Genomic DNA, 26,118 nt, shown 5'->3' on the forward strand with positions numbered 1-26,118 from the left:
ATCAAAATTGTGTGCTCAGCTATGAGAGAACTAGGAAATAAAAGGCTCCAAAATCCTTCTAGGGACCTCATAGGTTTTATAAGAATTTTCTAATTTAGATGCTGATATGCTATAAAAAAAAAACAATATTCTTTTCAGCTTCAAAGAAATTTACAGGATTGCAGTTTGGAAAATTCTCATTTTCTGAATATCAAAATTACTTATTCCTTAAGCTAGTTTTAAATTTTTTGCAAGTTAGTTTTTATATTATGTTTTATTTTTCTTGAAGATGGTCTTTTTGCCTCAAAATGGGATATTTATATATATGTATAGAGAGAGAGAGAAAAAGAACATCTTCCCAGTTCTATTTTGGCATAGAAAAAGGTAATTTTAGCAAAACCAGGCGACATGAGCGAACATAGCCTCTTCGTGATACCCCTGTTAGCTAAACAGATAATGCTCACTCCAAAAAAGTGAGGGGGACTTGGGAGCTAGCTAAAACTACCAAAATATGAGGGAGTCTGCCCCTCCTCAACCTTCGGTCTTTATACTAAAATCTTAATGTTCTATAAAACTACCACGGTCCTTGTGTTTGAGCAGTCTCTAATAAAGAATTTACAAAAAGTTAAGCCCCCCCCTATGCCGAATAATTTCTGCTTGTTTTAAGTTTTAATGTTGGGGAAATTTTCTTTCAAACAGTTCGTGGTAACGAACTGAAGTAAGGAGCGTCCCGGCTCAATAGTAACCAAAACTCTAAAAAATAGAATTTGATACCAATAGTTACATCAAAAGAATCACATTTTAATGCTGATTTTTAATATATAAGTTTCATCAAATTTAGTCTCTGTCATCAAAAGTTACGAGCCTGAGAAAATTTTACTTATTTTGGAAATTAGGGGAAACACCCCCTAAAAGTCATACAATGGTGGGCGGGAGGAGAAGTTGATGGAGGGAGGGGTTTGTGGAAGAATCTTTGCATGGAAGAATTTTTCATGGGGGAAGAGAATTTCAATGAAGACATTCAATTTCAAAGACAGACATGCAAGGACATTCTAGCATTATTAAAAAAATAAACGTGAAAAGTTTTTTCAACTGAAAGTAAGGAGCATCATTAAAACATGAAACGAACAGAAATTATTACGCATATGAGGGGTTTTACTCCTCGTAATACCAAGCTTTTCCTCCTCAACGCCCCGCTCTTTCTGTTAAAGTTTTTTACTGTTTTAAAAAGTAGAATTAAGAGAAAGAGTCAAACCTGTAGCGTAAAGAGCGGGGCGTTGAGGAGGAAAAGCCCCTTTTCATATACGGAGTAATTTCTATTCGTTTTAAGTTTTAATGTCGCTCCTTGCTTTTAGTTAAAAAACTTTATTTTTCATTTAATATTCAACATAAATCAAAATAAAAACGCGTATTTAATATATTTTTCTACAAACCAATAAGATCAATAAAAAAAAAAACACTCACAAAAAAGCCGTGGCATGTGTTGCTTTTAAAAATTTACATAATACTAAAAGGTTGGCAATGGTCTGATATTTGGCTAGATATTAACCACATCTCCATCGAGAGTGTGGGAGGGACAGGAAAATTGAAAGGGTTCTAGAAATTATACAGCTAAAAACTATTGATGAGTTATGCACTGTGTTCATTTCAGGAGGGGATGGGGCTTTACTGATACGATACTGGCTTTACTGATGACAAGAATAAAAAGATAAACTTTCAGTAAGACAAAAAAGTGCTGATACCTACACAAAATCTTTGCCAATCCATCTTTAGAGAAGATTGTAGGCTTAAAAATATTGAAAAAAGGACAATACAAAACTGTCAAATCAGAAAAGCTAAAAATGAAAGCCATGGAGAAAAGAACAAACAAACATCGAATCGACCAAAAAGACACATTAATAGTAGTAACGCTCCTTGTTTTGTCAATAATAGAAGTTAAGATTACAAAAAATTATATATTTATCTCGTCAGCCTATCAACTTTTCGTTTGTTAGCATATGAATCTAATCTATTTGAGCCACTTTAGCGATTAGAAAATAAAACAAGTTATTCAGTGTTGAAAACTTTAGCGTAAAGATCAAGGTATCAAGGTGGGGGGCAACCCCTTCGTATGTGGAATGATTTCTGTTTTTTTTAATGTTGCTCCTTTCTTTAAAGGAGTCTAATATTGTTTATAAAAATTATGAAAAATATAAATATTATCGGAATCAGAAATTATATTAGAATTGAGGTATCGGGTTGAATTGAACCTGTCTTCTCTTGCATTCTAATTTATAATTTTCAATGCAATTAGTTTATACTTGGATTCGTCAAACAGAAAAAAAAAATGAATCTACAAGGAAATTAGAAAGGTTAGTAAAAGAACAAAGAGGAGGTACACGGTTCATCTCCCCTTAGGTTTTATGCCCTCCCCCAAAAAAATATTGTTAATGTAAGAAAATTAAAAGTATAATAAAAAACGAAGAGAGTGGTAAGCCAAAACTTATGGTTTATCCTGCACCCTCCATCAGATGAGGAAGAAAACCATCTCGGCTGATTCCAGAGAAACGCTATTATGATAAAACAAGGGTATACACAGCGTTCTCTTCAATGAGAATTAAGAGACAGCAAGAATAGAAACAATTAATTTAATTAATTAATTAATTAATTAAAAATAATAACATTAATTAAGAAACAAATCAATTAAAACAAGTCATAAAAATAGCTAATAATCATTAATTATCACTTTTTTAAACATTAAATCCAGTTATATTCTTGTTGAACTGCGTCAACAATTGCATTACAAAACTAAATCCTTGGTTATGATCACAGGATCTCTGATAGATCTCGTTAAAGAATAAAATCTATTTTTTTTACTCATATTGTAAGTTTTTAGCTCCCAACATGCAGGCCGGATTAAATAGGTTAGGACAGGGTATTTTGTAAGACAGTATATTAGGATAGAGTTTATCTCTCCATTTTACTGCATAGATCCATGAGGAAATTTGCAAGAATCCCCCCCCCTCTGGTAAGTGAATCTCATAAATATATTTGACTCAAAACTTCAGTGTTATTTTTGGGAGGAAGGTTCTTTAGATTAACCAGATTCAAAGACCAATGAGGGGAGGACAACAAGTCTAGGTATATCCTGATAAAAAGTATATCTTAAAATATTACACTTTTACCTAGACAAACCAAATCACTTTGACCTTGTTTGTTTATGAATAGGCCTATAGTTTACTACACTGTATAGGTCTTAAGCAATGATTAAGTAGTGCATAAAGTAGGACAATACAAAACTGTCAAATCAGAAAAGCTAAAAAAAAGAAAGCCATGGAGAAAAGAACAAACAAACATCGAATCGACCAAAAAGACACATTAATAGTAGTAATGCTCCTTGTTTTGTCAATAATAGAAGTTAAGATTACAAAAAATTATATATTTATCTCGTCAGCCTATCAACTTTTCGTTTGTTAGCATATGCATCTAATTCATTTGAGCCATTTTAGCGATTAGAAAATAAAACAAGCTATTCAGTGTTGAAAACTTTAGCGTAAAGAACAAGGTATCAAGATTGGGGGCAACCCCTTCATACGTGGGAATAATTTCTGCTTTTTTAATGATGTTCCTTTCATTAAAGGAGTCTAAAATTTGTTTATAAAAATTATGAAAAATATAAATATTATCGGAATCAGAAATTATATTAGAATTGAGGTATCGGGTTGAATTGAACCTGTCTTCTCTTGCATTCTAATTTATAATTTTCAATGCAATTAGTTTATACTTGGATTCGTCAAACAGAAAAAAAAAATGAATCTACAAGGAAATTAGAAAGGTTAGTAAAAGAACAAAGAGGTACATGGTTCATCTCCCTTTAGGTTTTATGCCCCCCCCCCCCCAAAAAAAAATATATTGTTAATGTAAGAAATTTAAAAGTATAATAAAAAACAAAGAGAGTGGTAAGCCAAAACTGATGGTTTATCCTGCACCCCCTATCGGAGGAGGAAGAAAACCATCTCGGCTGATTCCAGAGAAATGCTATTATGATAAAACAAGGGTATACACAACGTTCTCTTCAATGAGAATTAAGCCACTGTAATTAGAATTGGAACTAGAAACAATTAATTATGTCATTACAATCACTAATAATCATGAATTATCACTATTTTAAACATTAAATCCAGTAATATTCTTGTTGAATTGCGTCAACAATTGCATTACAAGACTAAATCCTTGGTTATGATCACTGGATCTCTGATAGATCTCGTTAAAGAATAAAATCTTTTTTTTTTTTTTACTCATATTGTAAGTTGTTAGCTCCCAACATGCAGGCAGGATTAAGTAGGCTAGGACACGGTATTTTGTAAGACAGTATATTAGGATAGAGTTTATCTCTCCATTTTACTGCATAGATCCATGAGGAAATTTGCAAGACTCCCCCCCCCCCTCTGGTAAGTGAATCACATAAATATATTTGACTCAAAACTTCAGTGTTATTTTTGGGAGGAAGGTTCTTTAGATTAACCAGATTCAAAGACCAATGAGGGGAGGACAACAAGTCTAGGTATATCCTGATAAAAGTATATCTTAAAATATTACACTTTAACCTAGACAAACCTAATTACTTTGACCTTCTTTGTTTATGAATAGGCCTATAGTTTACTATACTGTATAAGTCTTAAGCAATGATTAAGTAGTGCATACTTACTGTTTTTGATGGAATATATATATATATATATATATATATATATATATATATATATATATATATATATATATATATATATAAATTAATGATATAAATTGACAATATTATAATAAATTAACATAAAATGTTAAATAAAAGAGTGATAAAATAATTCAACATAAACGAACAAAGTCAAAACTACTCATAAAACCAAAAAAAAATTACCTCAAGCGATGGTTTCCTGAGCTTGATTGTTGCTTTCATGATTCCAATATCCTTAGTCTGTTGGCAGTTTAATCCAATTATCATAGTTTTACACTCTTTACACTAGATTTTCCCTTCTCTACAATTTTCACAACTCTATCACCACCAACAAATACTTTGCTAGATTTCTCTATAGGATTTCTTAAACCAAAATAGAACCACCACTAACACCATCTACATTATTTTCGTGAGGTTTATCCTTTGTCCTTTTGAAGTTTGTTTTTTGGTTTTTATTTTTTGTATTTTTTTAGGCCCTTTATCAGGTGTTTTTGTGTCATTTAAAATTGGGATTTGCTCACTAGCACTGTACACAACAGGTTTTTGAACTTCTTCAACTTAGTTTTCCTTATTCACTTCACGACTCACAGATATTTTAGAACTACATTCAACTGAAGGAGGCTAAGGGAGCACCGGTTCAAAAGGAGGCTCATTCACTGTTGTCAAAGTTTACGACTGAGGTAGATGACCATCCATTTTATTGACATTTACCTTCTGACATTTGGCAATTTACATTTTCACATTGTTTTGTACAACTTGCACTGGTGAGCCAACAATACTTGGATCCACAATTGAAAGATATTTGTGTGAAATCTGCTCATGTATTTGTGCTGGGAGCGTTGAGTCAGAGATGAATGAATGGCAGTTTGTGACATTGGACTTTTCCGTGAAGTTCCTACACTCAAAGTAAAAGAGGCAGGATATAGTGGCGAAGGTCATGGAGACTGCACTGGGGCATATGAGCCCATTTGCTCCATTATCTAAAAGTTCAAGTTAAATAATTCAAAACAAAATAAAGAAACAAAAGAATAAATAATTAAAAAAAATACTAATTAGCTTCATCGGACGTTGCACTTGGATCTAGAATGATCTTCCTGGAGAAGTTATCCCAAAAAGTCTTTCCGTTATCTCTTTCAGAAGAAGGTTCATTAGTAGACTAAAACCTTGATAAAGGACTAGTGACAAATATCTGTGCACTAGAACTTTTAATTTTCGTTATAATGAACCCTCTCACGACATTCTAGGACCACTGCGTCGATAGAACACCCATGAGAAAAAAAAGCAAATAGAAAAAACAAACAAATAAACTCGCACTCGTGATAGATCTTCTGGCAAAAAATACGAAGTTCCACATTTTTGTAGGTAGGAGCTTGAAACTTCTACGGTAGGGTTCTCTGATACGCTGAATGCGATGGTGTGACATTCTATGGCTTTTAGGGAGTGTTTCCCCCTTTTGTATTTATTGTTTTCGTACAGAGAACTGAAAATTAGAAACAAATAATCAATACAAAAAGTACAACGATTCATACAAAGAAACGCTATTCGCATCTATTCATAAAATAATATATCTATTCAAAATCATTAGTTGTGGTGAAAAATAAATTTGTTTCATTTAGTTTTTATTTTGAAGCCAACATGTTACATGTTTTCCTTTTAACACAAGTTAGGCCTCTATTGGAAAGGAAAACCAGTTCTTTTTTTTAACTCTTGTTGCTCTGCCAAATTTTCAATCCGCAAAAAAGAATCCAAAACAAGATTGTTGTCTTGTCTGAAATTTCAAGCCAGTAAAAAGAACAGTCGCAGCTTTTGGACTCATAGCAGGAGCCAACTTTCGAGTCACAGCTTTGTGACTCCAAAGCTTCAGATCCACAATATTTTTAACTAGTTCATTTTTCCTTGAGCAGCCAGCAATCATGTCAAATAATCGCAAACAATTAACATATTCTCCTTGCATTTCACTTTCTCTATAAATATTTTTCGCAAAATTACCAAAGAAATCGTGGTTCATAAGATTCGAGATGAAGATATGTTATACCATGCATTAGGTGAATACAACATACCAACGATATTTCTTACTCATCAATACAACATTGTCCATAATTTCTAGCGACGTCACAACCAAGACTCGTCTTTAATTCCACCTTCACCAAACATTTTCCAGAGATTAAATGACTTTTCTCGTATCAAGTCTAAATGTGTTCAACTTTGCAATAATTACTGCTGCTAATGGCTTCAATTAATACATATACCAAATTGTTGAGTTAAAAAAATATATGAGAATCTTTCAAATTACATTTTGAACTAAGTTACTAGGGAACGCTGTCTAAGCGCTGACACTTTTTTTTCGCATTTACATATTTTGTTAATATATTAGTCCTAACAGGACTAATAAGAGAATGAAGACTAATAAGAAGAATGAGAACGAAGAGAATGAACAACTGAGAGTAGAAACTGGCACTAGCGTCAAAAAAAGCACCATCTAACTTTTGGTGTCTCTTGCCACCTTTTCAAGCTTTTGAATTGTTTTTCTCAGAAACTGAAATTAGACAGTACAGTAACATTGCCAGTTAACACTAATTTTGCTTTATAAAACACTGAAAAAAGCTAACTTTACGCCCAACACTAGATGGCAGTTAGAATTTTTGGTTGACATTAGCGCCAGATTGCACTATTATAAGATGTCCATATTATTTGATACTGGTATTCATTCACATTAGTAATTTCTATCTTTGGACGTAAATATTCATAGATGAATTACCTTGGAAAATACTTGACGCTCTACTATTATCTTATGAATTTATTACTATTATGAATTCGTTTTTAGTCAATATGTGAATTCATCACCATCAACATACTTAAATAGAGGAAATGACAATTTTGAGGATATTAAATACATTTGTAACAATCCAGTTGCTTCAAAAATGTACAACACAACTTAATGACTACTTCCGAGTATGAATTCGAACATTAAGGCTTAAATTATCAAATTATCAGATAATAATGAACACTCAAAATTAACTTTAAGGTGGATCTCCGAGGTTTGAAGCAAATTCTATTTCCTATAGCATTGAAATACGCAACGAGATTTTCTCCTTTCTCATTGGCTTAATTGCTCTCTTGAGGGTTGTACCAGAATATTTAAATACTGTTGAATATTACGACCGGATTTAAAGGGAATTTAAATTTTTTTTCACATGTCTAATTGGTAACAGCTGACCATTGAAATTTGGTTGGTTACAAGTCAGATAACAGTTTAGCATTTGAATTTTCACAATGGGCAGAAAAAAAAATAAGAACAAATAAAGGATGGGAAAACCTGAGACATTGGTAAGTTCTATTCCAACGTTATTGTAGATTATATTACTTTTATTCATGTACAAGTTACATTTTCAAACAGTTCGTGGCAACGAACTGTAGTAAGGAGCGAAGGGGCTCAATAGTAACCAAAACTCTAAAAAACGAAGTTTTGATACAAATAGTTACATCACAAGAATTGCACTTTAATGCTGATTTTAAATATATAAGTTTCATCAAGTTTAGTCTTACCGGTCAAAAGTTACGGTGTCAGCGTATCCGAGAACCCTACTGCAGAAGTTTCAAGCCCCTATCATAAAAAAGGTGGAATTTTGTATTTTTGCCAGAAGACAGATAACGGGTGCGTATTTTTAGTTTTTTCTTTGTTGTTTTTTTACTCAGGGGTGATTGTATCGACCTACTAGTCCTAGAATGTCGCAAGAGGGTTCATTCTAACGTAAATTAAAAGTTCTAGCGTTCTTTTTAAGTGACCGAAAAACTGGAGGGCACCGAGGCCCCCTCCAACGCACATTTTTCTCCAAGGTCACCGGATCAAAATTTTGAGATAACCATTCTGTTTAACTCAGTCAAAAACCAAATAAATATGTCTTTGGGGATGACTAAATCCACCTCAGCTCCCGGGGGAGGGGCGGCAACTTATAAACTTAGACCATTGTTTACACATAGTAGTTGTTAATTATGAAGTGTACAGACGTTTTCAGGGGGACTTTTTTGTATTAGGGTTAGGGTGGGTCGGGGGGGGGGGGGACAGGTTACGTGGGAGGATCTTTCCATGGAGGAATTTTTCATGAGGGAAGAGAATTTCCATGAAGGGGTCGCATGATTTTCTAGCATCATTTATAAAAAGACAATGAGAAAATATTTTTTTTTCAACTGGAAGTAATGAACAACATTAAAACTTAAAACGAGCATAAAATATTACTTAAATAAGGGGGTTTGTCTCTTCCACAATACCTTGCTCTTTACGCTAAAGCATTTTTAGTAACTTCAGCTAGTTATTCTACGGCCTTTGTGATTCAAGGGTCATTCTGAAAGATTTGGGACAAAATTCAAGCTTTAGTGTAAAGAACGAGGTATTGACGAGGGGGCAAACTCCCTCACATACGTAATAAAAATACACACATATATAAGTTCGTTACATAAGACCTATTCTAGGGACTAGAGAAATTCTCTCAAATAAATTTAACTATAAATCTATCATTGGAGGGCACATAAACTATCATTAGCAATTTTGAATTGAAGGTTGATATTATCTGCATGTTGAACCAGAGATACAATTTGAATTGCTTTTTTTTAGATGATTTGAACTCTTTTATATCAAGAAATAAAATTACTAAATTTTAATTACGGAACACTCATAAACATCCCAAAAAGGATTTGAATTTAAAAAAAAGGGAATAGTTGTGGGAAAAGTCAAAGTCATGGCCAATTGTAGAAAAAAGCCAAGACAGATTGTCCAATTAAGTGGGCAGCCCAGTCAAGGTTAATTTTACCCCTTTGATGGCCGTTGTTACTGTCTCCCATTTATGCTCCGTGAAAACGTGTCCCTTCACAATGCCAAACTAGAGTCGTACCGGTTGGAGGTTCTCGCTGGGGAACAGTCGCAGGTTGACTACGAGTTGACTTACATGAAAATTTTCCTCTCATACATATCACTCCACAATGCTGAACTAGAGTCCACCCTCTCATGCTAATTCACGGTGAAAGTTGCCGGTGAAAGGCAACTTAGGACCATTCTTCGTCAGCTTCGATCTGGACTTCTAAGGCTCTCCCAGTCTGAAAAGATAAAGAAATCAAAATCTTTTTTTTTTACACAAGGAAGAATTTACAATTATAATAAATCCTTGGCCAGTACTGAGATTTTTAGAATGTCATCTGATAAAACGAGTTCAAAATCGAAGGAAAATAGATAAAATTTGCTTTTCTTAAACTAAATATTCGAGATTAATTAGGGGAAAAACATCTTAGGCCGTCAATAGACCCACACACTGGATTTTATCTTTTCTGGAGGGGGGGGGATACAAAAAGTTTGATAATTTGAATAGAAAGTACCCAGAAATTGAAAGAAATTCGGGATTTCTTTTTAACCCCCTACATACGCCCCTGGCATTCCAAACTCAAAGCATGACTGTCCAAACTCATGGCATGGCCGTCCATAATCTGTAGCAGAAAAAAAATGTTGGCCTAAACATATAATTACGAATTGTTTTAAAAAATCAAAACATTTCAAAAATGTGAACTATAAATTACTGCTAGTAAGCGGTGTAAGCATCTTTTTAATCCAGTAAACTTGTTTTCGTGGAACATTTTGGCAATCCAATCAAGTTCACTATTTCTGTGAAGAAAATATACCACCTTTTAATAGCCGGGACAACGAATGCTGAACGACAAATCTAGGAAGACAAGCAAATGCAGTTTCTGGAGACCTATTAAAAAGCTTATTTTTTTGGGAGGAATTAAACCCGTATCAAGAGATTTTGTACAAGTAAAATGTTTCTCTTTGGTAAAAAAAAGAAGTTGCCTTTATAATAGTTCTGCATTTTGCATGTATTTTTTATTCTTATTGATTTTAATTTTTCCCCAGAAAAATTCCCAATCCCCCCCCCCCCAAAAAAAAATGTCTAAACACTTCCAAATAACAAATACTATACATAAAAAGGTAAATTTTGTAACTTACAGCCTTTTCCTCAGAAACTGTGGGGGTTCGTTTGATCACCAAATGAATAGCTATTGGACGTTTAACTATATTGAACAAAATGACTAAAAAGTATAGATCGGAGGACTTCGAAGGGGTGGGGGGAAGTTGGAGGGGGCTAGCTATCATCCAATCTTTTTGATTACTTAAGAAGGACACAAGAGCTTAGCTACATTATTCTTATTTTAACATGATCTATCATTCATATAATTCCTGTACAAGCTCATCCTTCTCTCTATTAATCATAAATCATTTTTATTAACTTTAATAATCGTTATACGGGCTACGATCTATGCAACCAATACAGAAAAGTAATTCTCCTGTTTTCAAGAAGGAGGGGAGGTGGGCAATGATGCCAATTTCAATAATATACGGCTTCGGGATCTTTTTTTCCAGAATTCTCAAAAAGGTGTTTAAACAACAAAATTGTATTGTTCTGCTGAATGTAAATAAAAACTATTGTTCTGAATCAGCTTTTCTTTTTTATCTAAATCTAAGATAAATGTCCACTTTGGCATCTAAATTCACAGGCTGTGCTGGCTTAACTTTTCAGTTACTTAAAGGAAGTTTAGTTACTTTTAATGATAAGAGCTTTACGAGGAAAAATGTCTTGCTTTTTTTTTGCTTAACATTTGAATTGTTTTGATGTGCTACCATATCATTTGAAATGCAAACTTAGCCCACTAAAGACTTTTGGTAATACTATTTAAATGTTTTAAAAACATTAAACATATAATGTGAAACTTTTTTATTAAAAAACATTTTTATGTAATGCTCTTTCCTTTATTCAGATACTCCTTATGATCCTTATCCTAGGACCATAGATCCTAGATATTTAATTTCAAAAATTGTCTATTACAAGCCCCGAAGGACCGAATTTGCATTTCAGTCATAAAACCATTAAAAAATAAAAGAATAAAATAGTACAACAATTAAAAAACTAGCTAAACAACGTCAAAAACAACAAATCAGAAAGGCAAAGCCAATCATTAATAAGAAACAAAGATATTAAGCGGCAAAATGTCAGAAAGTTAAAAAACAAAAAGAAAACTAAAAAAGGGTGAGACAAAATTAGCGCTGGAAGAGTTTAAAAGAGAACATATAAACAAAGGGGATGGAACAAAACAATCAAACAAACATAAATCTTGGGTATCACTAGAACAAAAGAAAAAAAAAGGGAAACTAGGGGTTTATTTTATTAGTAATGAAGGGGACGAAGGTTTTTTCATAAAACGAGCTTAAGCATCGGATGGGGGACAAGATAGGAATGGGTTCAGAAACAGTACGTGGCAGAGGGTGTCTGGATGGGGAGTGTCTTTTGGGGAAAGTTTTTTCCGTACGAAGGTTTATTATTGCATCTTTTGCAAAATGGAGGCACAACGTTCCTGTCCTGTGCTCAAGAGTTTCCAACTTGGTCTTTTTTAGAAGGAGCGAGTATGGAACCTTAGCTTCTTTTAAAATTATTCTCAGGGCTCTTTTTTGAATGGATTCAATTTTTTCTGATTCATCATGGGAGATGCCAGGATGCCAAACACATGTATATTCAAGATGCAGATGGACAAAAGAAGTATAGATCCTTAAAGAATGGGGGACGTAGAATTTATTCAAGAGCTTAAGAAGACATGGATGCAATAGCTTTATGGACAATATCTTTAACGTAGATATCCCACTTTAAATTAGAGGAAATAGTAACCCCAAGTAATTTTATGGAAGACACAGAGATATCTTGGGAGATTTTAAGGTTTTAAGGAAACATATTGGCATTTACCCTGACACCTAACTGCAGTTGGAAGGAACATGTGAGCGAAATGTCAATGCGAGGGAAAGCAGCAGTGGGTGCAATATTACGTAATGACCTAGTGAAAAAGTCGAAGTCATTAAAAATGTTTAAGCAAATGTTTGATTCAAAAATTAAACCGGCAATCCATTACGGAGCTGACCTATGGGGCCTGGAGGCCGCGGAGAAGCTAGAATCAGTCCAGTTTAGATACTACAAAAGACTCTTCGGGCTGCACCAGACAACAAATAACCAGCTAATCAAAGGAGACTTCGGCATCTTCTCACTGAAATTGCACCGGCTTTATCAAGTACTTAAGTTTTGGCTGATATTAACCCAACTTCCTGAGGACCGATTGGCTAAACAAGCTTATAATGATTTGCTTCGAATTAATAGGAAAACTACTTGGACTCAACAAATTAAGAAATCTCTTGACAGACTAGGCTTGTCTTATTTGTGGATGGAAGGAAACGGACCCGGAAACACACAATGCCTTCCAGAAATTATGCAGAGATTGAAAGACCAAGAGATACAAGAATGGGGTTGTTTAGTACGTTCGTCGGAAACACTGAAGGAATAAGTAAAAGAAATTTTTGGGGAAGAATATTATTTTAAGGTAAATTTACCTTTTAGATATTTAAAATCATGGATCCAGTTGAGGGGAAATTGCCTTCCAGTACATAGGGGACAGAAATTCAAAAAAAATAAGGGTACAAATGGTAAGTGTGGGTATTGCGGAAAAGAGGATAATAATTTAGCCCATTTCCTCATGGAGTGCCAGGAGCTTGAAAGTCTTAGGGATGAAATTTGGGGGGACCATCGGTTGGTGCTGCTTTCTGATATCCTGAGGTTTTCGATGCCTGGAACCATATGCAAAATGGCACGATATGTGGAAAAGGGGGGAGAGGCTCAGTCGAGCCCGAATGAATGAAAATAAGTATTGTTTTATATTGAGTGTGTGTTCTGTGCAGTGTTGTATTATTAAATCATGTTGTGTATGGCCGTAGGGCTCAAATAAAATTTCTTTCTTTCTATTGGCATTATCAAAGATAATGTTCTATAGTTTCGAGAATTTCTATAGTTTAGAGAATATAGGAGTGTGTGAAATATGACGAACACCTTCAAAACTAGGTTTTCCGTCTTTCTTTTTCAAGGGGGTTATGAAACCCTGTTCCCGAATTTGCGGAGATTGGCCAGACTCAGTAATCTCATTGAAAATAACAATCAAGGACGTTGAGAGAAAGTCACTGAAGGCACTAATAAGAGGAAACGGGATATCTAAAGGACAGACATTTATTTTTTGTAGTTTCCCAATTTTTCTTTCAATCTGAGACGGAGATATTGAGGGGAAAGCAGATATTCTTTATGGTCAGGTATCCTTTGTCAAGTAAATACAATAAAATTAGTCCTTTCTTGTATCTCTGAAAGTTTTGGTCGGGTAATTTCTCTCGAAGACTTTTTGTCTAGGCAGTCATTAACTCATGTTTTTAATTTTGTAGCTTTACATTAAGTTCTTCTATATTTAGTATGGTTACCGTATTTTAGTTCTCCTAATCGTTCAAATATTAAAAAAAAAATTACTTTATAATTTTTTTATGTTGACTTACAAAATTTCATTCTATGTCATCAGTGATATAAAAAAATATTGAATGAACGATCCCATTGCGATAATGAATAAGAGGCAAAAACAAGAGCTAAGAACACATATGGCACTTGGGACGAGGTCGGAAGAGCCAAGAGCTCATATGACATGAGTTCTGGCCAAATTCTGAGAATCAACAGATTTATTTAAAAGGAAAATCAAAGGCTTAATGCCGGTCGGGATTTAAAATAAGAGCTCTGTGACACGAGGTCCCTCTAAATATCCAAATTCATTAAGATCCGATCAGCAACTCGAAAATACCTCATTTTTTCTAATTTTTCCTCTCCCTTCAGCCCCCCCCCAGATGTTCGAATCGGGTAAAACGACTTTATCAAGCCAATTTATGTAGGTGCCTGACACGCCTACCAATTTTCATCATCCTAGCACGTCTAGAAGCATGAACTCGCCAAAGCACTGGACCCCCCCTCCCTAATTCCCCCAAAGAGAGTGGATCCAGTCCAGTTACGTCAATCACGTACCTACGACACTTGCGTATTCTACCCACCAAGTTTCATCCCGATCTCTCCACTCAAAGCGTTTTCCAAGATTTAGGGTTTCCCCCTCCAACTCCCCCCCCCCAATGTCACAAGATCTGGTCGGGATTTAAAATAGGAGCTCTGAGACATGAGTTCCTTCTAAATATCAAATTTAAAAATACCTCACGAACGGTCACCCGTTCTTAAGTGAAAAATACCTCAGTTTTTCCAAAATTAACGCCCCCTCCAACTCCCCTAAAGAGAGTGGACTCAGTCCGGTTATGTCAATCACGTATCTAGTATCTCTCCACTCTAAGCGTTTTCCAAGATTTCCGCCCCCCCCACCTCCCCGACTTTCCGCAATGACACTGGATTCGGTCTGGATCTACAATAAGAGATCTACAATAAGAGAGTTACGAGGTCCTTCTAAATGTGAAATTTCATTAAGATCCGATCACTTCTTCGTAAGTTAAACATAGCTAATTTTTCAGAACTAACCCTCCCCCAAAGAGAGCGAATCCGTTCCGGTTATGTCAATCATGTATCTAGGACTTGTGCTTATTTTCCCACCAAGTATCATCCCGATTCATCAACTATAAGTGTTTTCCAAGATTTTAGGTTCCCCCCTCCAACTCCCCCCAATGTCACCGGATCTGGTCAGGATTTAAAATAAGAGCTCTGAGACACGATATCTTTCTAAATATCAAATTTCATTACGATCCAATCACCTGTTTGTAAGTTAAGAATGCCTCAATTTTTCTAATTTTTCCGAATTGACACCCCCTCCAACTCCCACAAAGAGAGCGGATTCAATCCGGTTATGTCAATCACGTATCTATGGGTTGTGCTTATTCTTCTCATCAAGTTTCATTCTGATCTCTCCACTCTAAGCATTTTTCAAGATTTCCGCCCCCCTCCCCCAACTCCCCAAAATGACACTGGATCCAGTCGGGATCTAAAACAAGATCTGAGTTGCGAGGCCCTTCTAAATATGAAATTTCAATAAGATCCGATCACTCCTTCGTAAGTTGAAAATACCTCATTTTTTCTAGTGTTTTGGAATTAACCCTCCCCCCAACTCTCCCAAAGAGAGCGAATCTGTTTCGGTTATGTCAATTGTGTATCTAGGACTTTGTACATATTTTTCCCACCAAGTTTCATCCCAATCCCTCCACTCTAAGCACTTCCCAAGATTTTAGGTACCCCCCTCCCACCTCCCCCATGTTACTGGATCCCGTCGAAATTTAAAATAATTTTGTATAAAATACGAAAAAAATTAATAATAATTTATTATAAAATAATAAATTATAATTTATTAAAATAATAAATTTAAATATCAAATTTCATTAAGATTGGATCACCCGTTCGTAAGTTAAAAATACATCAGTTTCCTAATTTTTCCGAATTAACTGTCCCCCCCTCCTCCCCCCCCAGAGGGTCGAATCGGGGAACAGCTATTTCTAATTTAATCTGGTCTGGTCCCTGATACGGCCCCCAAATCTTGTCGTCCTAGCTTATCAGGAAGTGCCTATACTAGGCAAACCGGGACAAATGTGAAAGGGGTTGTCCCCTCCTCAACGCCTCGCTCTTTGCGCTAAAGTTTGACTCATCCTCACAACTCTACTTTTTAAAACAATAAAAAGTCTAGCGTAAAGAGGGAGGGTTTTTAGCTCACCGCAAATGAATAATTAAAACGAAATTTGTATAGAATTTTTTTTTCTGGCCAAATGGCTTTCTCATATTTTCGTTAAGATTTTATGACTTTTAGGGGATGTTTCCCCCTTTTTTCTAAAATAAGCAAAATTTTCTCAGGCTCGTAACTTTTGATGTGTGAAACTAAACTTGATGGAACTTAAATATTTAAAATCAGCATAAAAATACGATTCTTTTGATGTAACTATTGGTATTAAAATTCCGTTTTCAGAATTTCAGTTACTATTGGGCCGGATCACTCCTTACCACTGTTCGTTACCACGAATTGTTTGAAAACAAAACTTGCATATTAATTTTGTTTTTGCTAAATGGCTTTCTCTTAGTTTTGATCGGACGATTTTGAGAAAAAAAGGGGTGAGGGAGGAGGCTTAGTTGCCCTCCAATTTTTTGGTTACTTAAGAAGCCCACTAGAACTTTAAATTTTTTACGAACGTTTTTATTAGTAAAAAATATACGTCACTAATGAATTAATTTACGTAACGAACTTTTATATTCGTATAATTTTATTACGTATATGAGGGGGTTTGCCCCCTTGTTAATACCTTGCTCTTTACACTAAAGCTTAAATTTAGTGTAAAGACTTGTCAATACCCCGTTCTGAACTTTCTTCAGTACAACTTGGAGAGAGGAGTAGAAGATGTAGTTATTTTGAAATCAGCTGTTGACTTTTTTGAGCTGGCTGATATTACGAAGGGGAAGAAGCTGCTGTGGGAAAAGCTGTCGATTACGGATGCTTGTCCTAAACGCACGGGACCAAATGCTCTAATGAATCACCTGAAGGACATGCTTAAACAGTTTCAGAAAATGAAAACTGAGCCTTTTCCTATCATTCCTTGTTTTTGTGATACGTTCCCCCCACAGAGGTTCCGTGTTTGCCTGCAGTAGCCTATTCTAGGCTCTCGGCAAAAATTAATACTCTTCATCAGACCCTGCTGCAAATTAAAGATAAGGTGACTGCTTATGATCTCCACTTCCCAGGATTACCAGGGGACGGTGATGCTTCCATTCCAGTTGTAACAAATCAAGCGACAATCGTTATCACGAAGACACCGCGTGATCTTGACAATCCATCGAAACGAAAAGCTGTGATTGATAAAATTGCCGGACATGAATGTGTTGAGAATATTCGCGCCTCTGGAGACAGAATAATTGTGAATATTGAAAGCGTTGCGGCAAGCGGCTTTTGTGATTCAGCCCGATCAGTCTTGCGTGGATCGGATGTGACGTTTCTGGAAAGGAAGTTCTACGGAATCGCAAAAGGGATTGGCGACTCGTTTGATTTATCTCTGTTCAAGAACTGTTCTGGAGTTGCTGAAGCCACCCGGATTGGAAATTCCCGGTGTGTCAAGATTGCCTTTAGTGATCAAGGGTCTCTTATTTCGGCTCTTAGATTGGGGTTGAAAATTGAATATGAACTGATCCGTGTCTATGAATTTAAAAAAATCCCGAGACGCTGTAACAAATGCCAGTCTCCTGAACATATAATTGCTAACTGTCCTAGTACCTGCTATAAATGTGCTAGATGCTCCGGTTCTCATGAATATTGCAAAGACACCCTATGTACGGATCCGATAAAATGCGCAAATTGCGGTGATGATCATGTGGCATTTAGTTTTCGCTGTCCTCGTCTCCAGGCTCTTGTTAAGACCGTTACAGGGCGCCTTCATAAATGAACTGTCGCAAAATTTCGGTGTGCTCGTTTAACATTAACGGGACTAAAGACAAAGTGCCAAGTCTGGAGGAAAAGTTAAGCCGTTTTGATGTCCTTCTCCTGCAAGAACACTTGCTTCCTGCCTGCAGCGTGAACTTTTTACGAAGGAATCGTGATCACATTGTGTTTAGTACCAATGCTAGACGGACTCGGGGTAGGCCTTCTGGTGGCCTCGCGTGTTATATCAGACGGAACTTTGCAGATTTATCACCGGTGTGCTACCACTCATCTGAGCATTTTCTAGCTGTAAGACTTGGTGACTCTGTCTTAATTAATGCTTACCTGCCACATGATAAAAAGTCGGTACAGTCGTTCTCGAGTTTTGCCAAGTCTTGTGATAAGCTACAAGGTCTAATTAGCGGAATTGAATCTCTTGAGTATTCATGGCTTCTTGCCGGTGATCTAAATTGCAACATTCACATATCATCCAGTCAATCTGAGACCCTACTAAATGCTCTACCAGCTGCGCACAGGACTATAAATAAAGATTGCAGTTTCTCATATATCCATAATAGTGGAGCAGTTTCTGATTTGGACTATTGTGTGTGTTCGCCCCTTGTTCATACCTCTGATGTTCATGTCGATGATGAGGAAAGAGACTGTGACCATCTCCCTCTTAATTTAGATGTATCTATTAGCTCTACAATCAGCTTCAGTGCTGCTGCTAAGCCTAAAAAATGGATTTGCAAACGTGATTAGGATAATACAAATTGGTCACTCTATTTTTCGACTCTCGCTATTCTGCTATCCACTATTTCGGTGGCTTATCATCTTCTTGGCGCTGGTTATTTTGTGAGTGATGCTCGTGGTAAGTTACTCTTACTACGGAAATATCGTTTCTTCAATTAAACAAGCTGAAGCAATAGCTGTTCCGTTGACTCGTGTGTGATTTAACACCCGTAAGACCTTCTGGAAGTGTCATCCAGAACTTAAGAAAGTGAAGAACCAAGCCAAGTTTCGGTTGAAAATGTGGATTGCTTGCGGTAGACCTTCAAGTGGTCAAGTTTTTAGCATCAAGCAGAGAACAAAATCAGTTTATAAGCGTCATCTTCGTGCAGTTCGGTTTTCGGGCGCTGAATTTCCGACAAATGGTAAACAGTGGCAAAATGTTCTGAATGTCCCGAAACTCGAAGAATCTTCTTCTAGTGATATTATTCCAAGATTGTCATGGATTAAACATTATACGCGCATCTTTTCCGCTATTAATTATGATGTTCATAGCCGTTTTACTGCTTTAGTGGCGAAGGTTCTTCCTAATAGTGTGAGCCAAAGACATGTTATGCCTGTTGATAAAGCTAATACTGTGAAATCTCTTCGACGGTTAAAGTCAAAGTCTTGTGACCTTGATGGTATTTGTGCCGCTCATCTTGATCCGAGGTCAGCTGAACTCCTGTCGCATCTTCAGTTATTATTTCAGATGTGCCTTTCAAGGTCTATTGTTCCTGATTCACTTTTATGTGGAAGTGTTACTACTATATTAAAGAAAGGAAAAGATCTAAATTCGTGTAACTCGTACAGGCCAATTACCGTCGCCTGTACTTTAAGTACATTATTTGAGTATGTTCTACTCCCACATATCGATGAATTTGTTAATTATGAGGCTAACCAGTTCGGCTTCCAGTTAGGTCTGAGCTGTCAACATGCTCATCGTGTTTTAGCGTAGCTTATTAAGGAAGCCACTCGGAATAGTTATAGTCTTTATTTTTGCACGCTTGATATATCTAGAGCATTCGATAGTGTTTGCCATGCTCAGGCTTGGTATGCTCTTAGTCAGCTTGGTCTGAAGGCGTCTGTGATTCTGGTTTTGAAGTTTTGGTATTCAAATTCTTATTTAAGATTAAAGTCAGGAAATGGTGATTTTTTCGGACATATACCAGTCAAGTGTGGAGTGAGACAGGGAGGAGTTCTCTCTCCTCATATCTTTAATGCTTCTATTGAAAATGTTTTGTCTGGTATACGTAGTTCTTGTTTAACAGGATTCACAGACGTATCATACTTAGCTTATGCTGACGACTTGCTTCTTATTAGCCGAACTGAGACCAGTTTAGCGCGTTCTGTCCGATCCGTTGCTGATGCATTTGCAAGAATAGGATATTGCTAAATGTAGATATATGTGAATTTCTTATATTTAATGGGGTTAGTTCGTCTCATCCTTCGGATTGCATTTCTTTTTCCGTACCACAAGTTACTTCTTTTCGATGGCTTGGGATTTCTGTTTGCAATTCTTTAAGTTCTTTTCGTTTTCAGATGATTAGGGATATTCAATTTAAGCTTAAACTGGGGTATTCTAAAGTTGTTGGAAATCGTGGACATTTCCGGCAACAAGCACTTACAAATCTGTACTCGAGTTTCTGCAACCATTCTGTGTTATTTTGTGCTGTTTTTTTATGCTTTCGAATAAAGGTGACGTAAAGAGGGTCAAGACGGATTACTATCGGTATTTAAAGTTCCTACTTTATTTACCACGATCATTTCGGAACCGAAGGTTAATTAGTAAATATCAGGCAACGGATATTGTTCTTTCAGTGGAAAAACTAAGCTCAAATTTAATTGATGAAGTGCCAATCTGTCTTGGCCCTAACAATCATCTTATCCGCCTCTTTTGCTAAATTGTTATATTTTTTTTTCTTATATTTGTGTTATTTGTTTTTGTGTTTTTTTGTGTTCTTTGCAGTTCTTTGTTTTTCTCCTTGTACTCCACTTTTTCCCTTTTGTAAGACGGTAAGAAATAAATTATTATTATTATTTTAAGAATGACCCCGGAATCACAAAGGCCGTACAACAAATTGTTGAAATTACTAAAAGCACTTTAGTGTAAAGGGCGAGGTATTTAGGAGGAGATGAACCCCTCACATGCGTAATAACTTCTGTTCGTTTTTAATGTTTTGATGCTGCTCCTTACTTTCAACTGAAAAAACTTTTTCATGTTAGTTTTTGTATTGTTTTTTTTTTAATAATCCTAGAAAATCCTCCGACCTCTTCATGGAATCCCTTTTCCCCCATGACAAATTCCTACAAGGCAAGATCCTTCCATGTAGCTCCCTCACCTCAACCTCACCCACCCCCAACTAAACAAATACCCCTGAAAACGTCTGTACACTTCCCAATAACCATTACTGTATGTAAACACTGGTCAATGTTTGTAACTTGCAGCCCCTTCCCTGGGTACTGTGGGGGAGTAAGTCGTCCCCAAAGACATAGTTATTATGTTTTTCGACTATGCTGAAAAAAAATAGGCATCTCAAAATTTTGATCCGTTGACTTTGGGAAAAAATGAGCATGGAAGGGGGCCTAGGTACCCTCCAATTTTTTTTTTGTCCCTTAAAAAGGGCACTAAAACTTTTAATTTCCATTAGAATGAGCCCTCTCGTGACATTCTAGGACCACTGGGTCGATTCGATCACCCCTGAAAAAACAAAACAAAAAAAAAACGCACCCAAGGTCGGTCTTCTGGCAAAAAATACGAAGTTCCACATTTTTGTAGATAGGAGCTTGAAACTTCTACAGTTGGGTTCTCTTATACGCTGAAAGCGATAGTGTGATTTTCGTAAAGATTTTATTTCTTTTAGGGGGTGTTTTCCCCTATTTTCCAAAATAAGGCAAATTTTCTCAGGCTCGTATCTTTTGGTGGATAAAACTAAATTTGATGAAACTTGTATACTTAAAATCAGCATAAAATCAAAATCTTTTGATGTATCTATTAAATCAAAATTCCGTTTACTATTGAGCCGGTTAGCTCCTTATTACAATTCATTACCATGAACTGTTTGAAAGGTTATAGAGCTATATAGTTTCACAAGCATCTTTTGACTTTACAATTTAGTCAATGCTACTCTGTAATTTCTGAGAGGCTCTTGAAGAACTTTACTGAGATGTTCTATAAGTATTGAAAAAACCTATATTCACAGTGGACTTAAATATGAAAAGCCTTAAATTTCAATTTGAAAAACCTTGTGATATTATTTTTGTTGTTAAGTTTGTGTAAGCGTAATGAAAAATAAGAACACGCAACACCCAAGAAAGAAACAAGAATTTCTGGAGTTAACCTATTTGTAGCTCCAGGTTTGTGACTCACAGTGGGAAAGAAGTTTTGGGGGTGTATTCTCCATCAGTGGCCTTGGTTGCTACTGGTATCTTCTTCTCTCTTGAAATTTGGCATTGGAGAGATCAATATGGCATGTAGTAGATTAATACTTCAGCAGAGTATGTGGGATAAAGGAAGATGAGTACTTTAGTAGGGTTGGTGGATGCGTGAATAAGGGAATTTCCTTTTTCCAACTAATATTACAATGCTATTATTTTCAAATATACCTTCATCCTTACCCTCCACATCTTGGGAGTCCAACACAGATGTTAAATTGGATATCCTGGATGCAACATTCAAAGGTAGCTGTTGATGCTCAGGTGATAGAGTAGAATTAGAAGTTTCTCTAATCATGTCAACATCACTTGGCGAAGTATATTCAGCTTCTACAACAAAAATAACGAGATAGAAAATAATCAAAGTATGATAAAACATTCTCAATAAATAATAGCCCCCAAAGGTATAAAGAAAATAGACAAAATATGAAAAATGACATATAATATGATGATTATATCTCTATGATGAGAAAAATCTCAAAGCTCATGTGCATGTCATTACTTTAAGTGGTTTTATTTTTTGCACCATTTTTTTCTACTAATACTGTTTTGGACATAACAGAAACATAGTTTTCACTTTTTCCACACAGAAATTCTCTTCCTCTCTGACTTACTCCTATAAATGCTGGGCATTCTTTTGTAACTGAGCATTTATAATAAACATCTCGCCATTTAAACTTTTGTTTAAACTTGGGTTTTTCTAGAGTTGTTTGTGGAAACTTCTATATATAGTAGCATAATCCCTTTAAAGATTTGTAAAAACAATAAATACAGTGCTGATTTACGTAGCACTTAAGTCTTTCCTTTTAAAGACAAAGGTTTATTTTAGGGGAATATTTGACAGTGAGTGTATGGTTTTGTGTTTAATACTTAAATTACTTTGATGTGTTTTCCAAAATTCATAATGCAAGCTGAGTCTTACTATAAACGTTTAGTAATATTCTTTGAAAATTTTATACAATAATAACAATATAATTTGTGTCGGATTTATAACAATGGAAATAAAACAAGTGGAGTGAAAAAAGAAATACCATCATCTACAAATACAAAATATTTACACTAAAATACTTACTATTTACTACTAAAGTACAAAGACACTAATTTTATTTTAGAAATGAAACAAATTCTTTGAACAAAATTTAGGTTAGGTTTTTATAGAGAAATTTACAAATTCCAGAATTTGTTGTCCATAATCTATTGCATGGTTTCAAGTTTTTTTTTTTTTAATCTCTTTTTGCCTTCAGCAGTTTCAAATCTTATGATGATGAAGTCCTAGCAAGTTCTAACTTGTTCTAGTTTTCCCTAATATAATATTACCCAAAATAGTTGATTATACAAAAACAAATGCTTGAGAAGTACCTTTACTGTCAAAACATGTGGAGCCCAGTTCCTGCGTGTCAGGCTCAAGTTTACATGGTTGTGAAAAACAGCCAAAAGTACCCACAGGAACATCTTCCTTTTTAACAGACAAAAGTTGGTTTGGAAAGTCAAAAAGCTCCTCATGGTTACTTGGTAAAGCCTCTTCAACTTCTGAAAGAGAGTATAAATGAAATGGACATCAAACACATTCAACAGAAAAGCTTACAAGACAAGCCCAACTGCTTCTCATTTTCAACACAATGGCCCCAAGAAAGAATAATGACAGAAATCAAACTATGTTTGGCAAATGACCAACAAAAAATATCTAAAAAGATTATTACCAATTATACGACTCATTTTTTCTACCCCCCCCCCCCCCCCCGCCACAAAAAAAATCTTCCTTTTTACAAGGGTCTCAATTGACAGCAAATATAGCTTAGAGGCAATCTTGCAATTTTAAGACATAAAAAACATACAAATCAGACTACTTGAGGTTAAACTATCATTGGATTCAATAGGGCTTGAGCTTAAATCTTAGAACAAGTATTGACTAAAATTGCAATAAATCTATGCAATGAAAATATTATTTACAATAAACATAAAGACAATGTTTCCTGAAAAATAAAGCATGGAATATCTTTGGTAGGCTATCTATTAGATAATCATGATTAGCTAAACTGAACAAATACCCCATATTTATGAAAAAAAAAACAAAGTGTGTTTGGAAAATAAGTAAATGTTTGCAGCGTGGGAAAAGGGAAGTTGTCTAAAATCTACAAAAAAAACTAGAAAAACCAACTTTTTTGTACCCCTCCTACTCAAAATCTATTGACTGCAATATATAAAAATAGAAACATCTGAACGGCTCTTAGTAAACAGTTTGGGGAAACTGGGAAATTTGACAGAATTTGGACAAATTAAAAAAAAAAACCTGATGGAATTATGTGCTCTTTGCCAAAGAAATAATAAAGATAAAAATGGCAAAAGACAATAATAAATGTCACACAATAAAAACCAACAACTTGCATCTTAGCTACCAAGAAGGGTGGTTAGTGTTAACTGAAAAAAAAGAAGATTGCTTGGTGTATCCTCTTTAGTCACTAGCATGTACCTTATCATGAACTCATTTTCTTTTTCTTGATTTATTTACAAATCACAAAAAGATAATCACAGGAAACAAACAAACATCAAGTAATGTTATGAATAAGGATGAAGGTAATTGGGTTTTTAAAAATGCTTGTTGCAAGAGACAGAAACTAGTCCCTATAATTAATATATAATTGTATTATTATAGATAATTATAATAAAACTAGTCCTTATAATTAATAGATAATTATTGTGGCTGCCATACAAATAGAGTCTTCAGTAGGAATGCTTTTTTCTTATTGCTTTCTTGATTTGCTTTCTAATTCTTTGTTTATGCCCAAAAAAAGGAAATAGTAAGAGACAATTTTTCAACTTAAAGACTTGTTGTCTCCCCAAACTGAAACAAAAAATATTACTAATAATTTAGGCTTTTATCTTGCAAAATAACTCTTTCATTACCTAGTTTTTATGCAGTTGCATGTTCTTTCTTTTTTGTTATTTTTACTGAGGACTAACAAAAAGCAAAGCTAAAGAAAAGCAGCTTTCTTTTCAGCTTTTTACCAAAATTTTTATTGGATAACTTACCTTTTTTAACAACATCAGTCTCAGGAATGGTAATAGGCTCAGCCATGTTTGGAGTTTGAGGCATATCCATAATATTATCTCTGAAATAAATTAATGTCAGCTATAAAACATATAATACTATCAGCAACACTTAGAAATGGCACACCAGTTTTAAACTGGCAACAAAACATACAGATTGTTATGTATTCACTATGATAGATTTTGAAACTGGTATTTTGTTTCTAGTTTTTCAAAGCTTTTGTGGGACAAAAACGGACCAACATGGTAAAATCGAAAAATAATTTTTTGCCCAGGTTTATTTTCAGATTTATTGGTATTATAAATTTTTAATTTGGGTAAGTGTTTAGAATAATTGGTTTAGGATTCATTAATGAATTCCCACCCTTTAATGGGGGTTCCCCCTGGGGGAAGTATCACAGTGGGTACTAGCCATCCACAACAGACAAACCACATAACCAAAGCAGGGTCAACACCAGCACAAATAGGATTCTCATCTCCACACATAGCATACTCACCACCTCACACCCAGTCATTTCCAGTATACTCTGGACAGCCCCATCACCCACCTAAAAATTTTCACTTACAATATCCTCAGTCAACATATCAGGAAACACAAGGGCCCTTCCCAGTTGCACCTCTGCCATATACGAATCATAAAGGTCATTTATATCATGCCCCCTAAGCCCAGAACTTACAATTTGTACCTTCAGTAAGTACCTTCAGTAGATTGTTGGGGTTACCAGTTGATTATCCTCCCCTAACCCAACAAGAAGAGGAGGACATCACAAATGTTGTAAATCCTATGGAGGCTGAAGGGATTAGTGATGTGCTAAAAAGAAATGGTGAGAGAAGTGGCTCAACTGTTGAACAAGAGACCTCTAAAACTGTAAAAACTATAGTGGAAAGATTTTTACAAGGAATAATAGAATAGA

General features: G+C 35.2%; 1 protein-coding gene across 2 annotated transcripts; it reads right to left on the reverse strand.

The window, feature by feature from the left end:
* Positions 1-5,368: 5,368 nt before the first annotated feature.
* Positions 5,369-25,491, reverse strand: LOC136026195 (uncharacterized). Of its 2 annotated transcripts, XR_010617238.1 has the most exons (4): positions 25,187-25,474; positions 23,516-23,686; positions 9,631-9,778; positions 5,369-5,667 (listed from the first exon to the last, which is right to left on the reverse strand). XR_010617238.1 is itself a non-coding variant. In XM_065702516.1 (3 exons), exons 1-3 carry the CDS (start codon positions 25,254-25,256, stop codon positions 22,248-22,250), a joined length of 480 nt encoding a protein of 159 aa, XP_065558588.1. In that variant the 5' UTR covers positions 25,257-25,491; the 3' UTR covers positions 22,212-22,247. The 2 variants fall into 2 exon arrangements, 1 of the variants encoding a protein (XP_065558588.1); XM_065702516.1 differs by lacking the exons at positions 5,369-5,667; positions 9,631-9,778 and adding an exon at positions 22,212-22,486 and having other exon boundaries at positions 25,187-25,491.
* Positions 25,492-26,118: the final 627 nt, after the last annotated feature.

The sequence above is a fragment of the Artemia franciscana genome, chromosome 4 (assembly GCF_032884065.1).
Source record: "Artemia franciscana chromosome 4, ASM3288406v1, whole genome shotgun sequence".
Classification (NCBI taxonomy): domain Eukaryota; kingdom Metazoa; phylum Arthropoda; class Branchiopoda; order Anostraca; family Artemiidae; genus Artemia; species Artemia franciscana.

Bases quoted from the DNA above. Each gene is read 5' to 3' on its own strand.
- LOC136026195 (XM_065702516.1), bottom strand. From the start codon at position 25,256: ATGGATATGCCTCAAACTCCAAACATGGCTGAGCCTATTACCATTCCT. The intron at 23,687-25,186 runs GTAAGTTATCCA...ACTCTCTTTCAG, and splicing joins GACTGATGTTGTTAAAAAAG to AAGTTGAAGAGGCTTTACCA. The intron at 22,487-23,515 runs GTACTTCTCAAG...TTTTTGTTGTAG, and splicing joins CACATGTTTTGACAGTAAAG to AAGCTGAATATACTTCGCCA.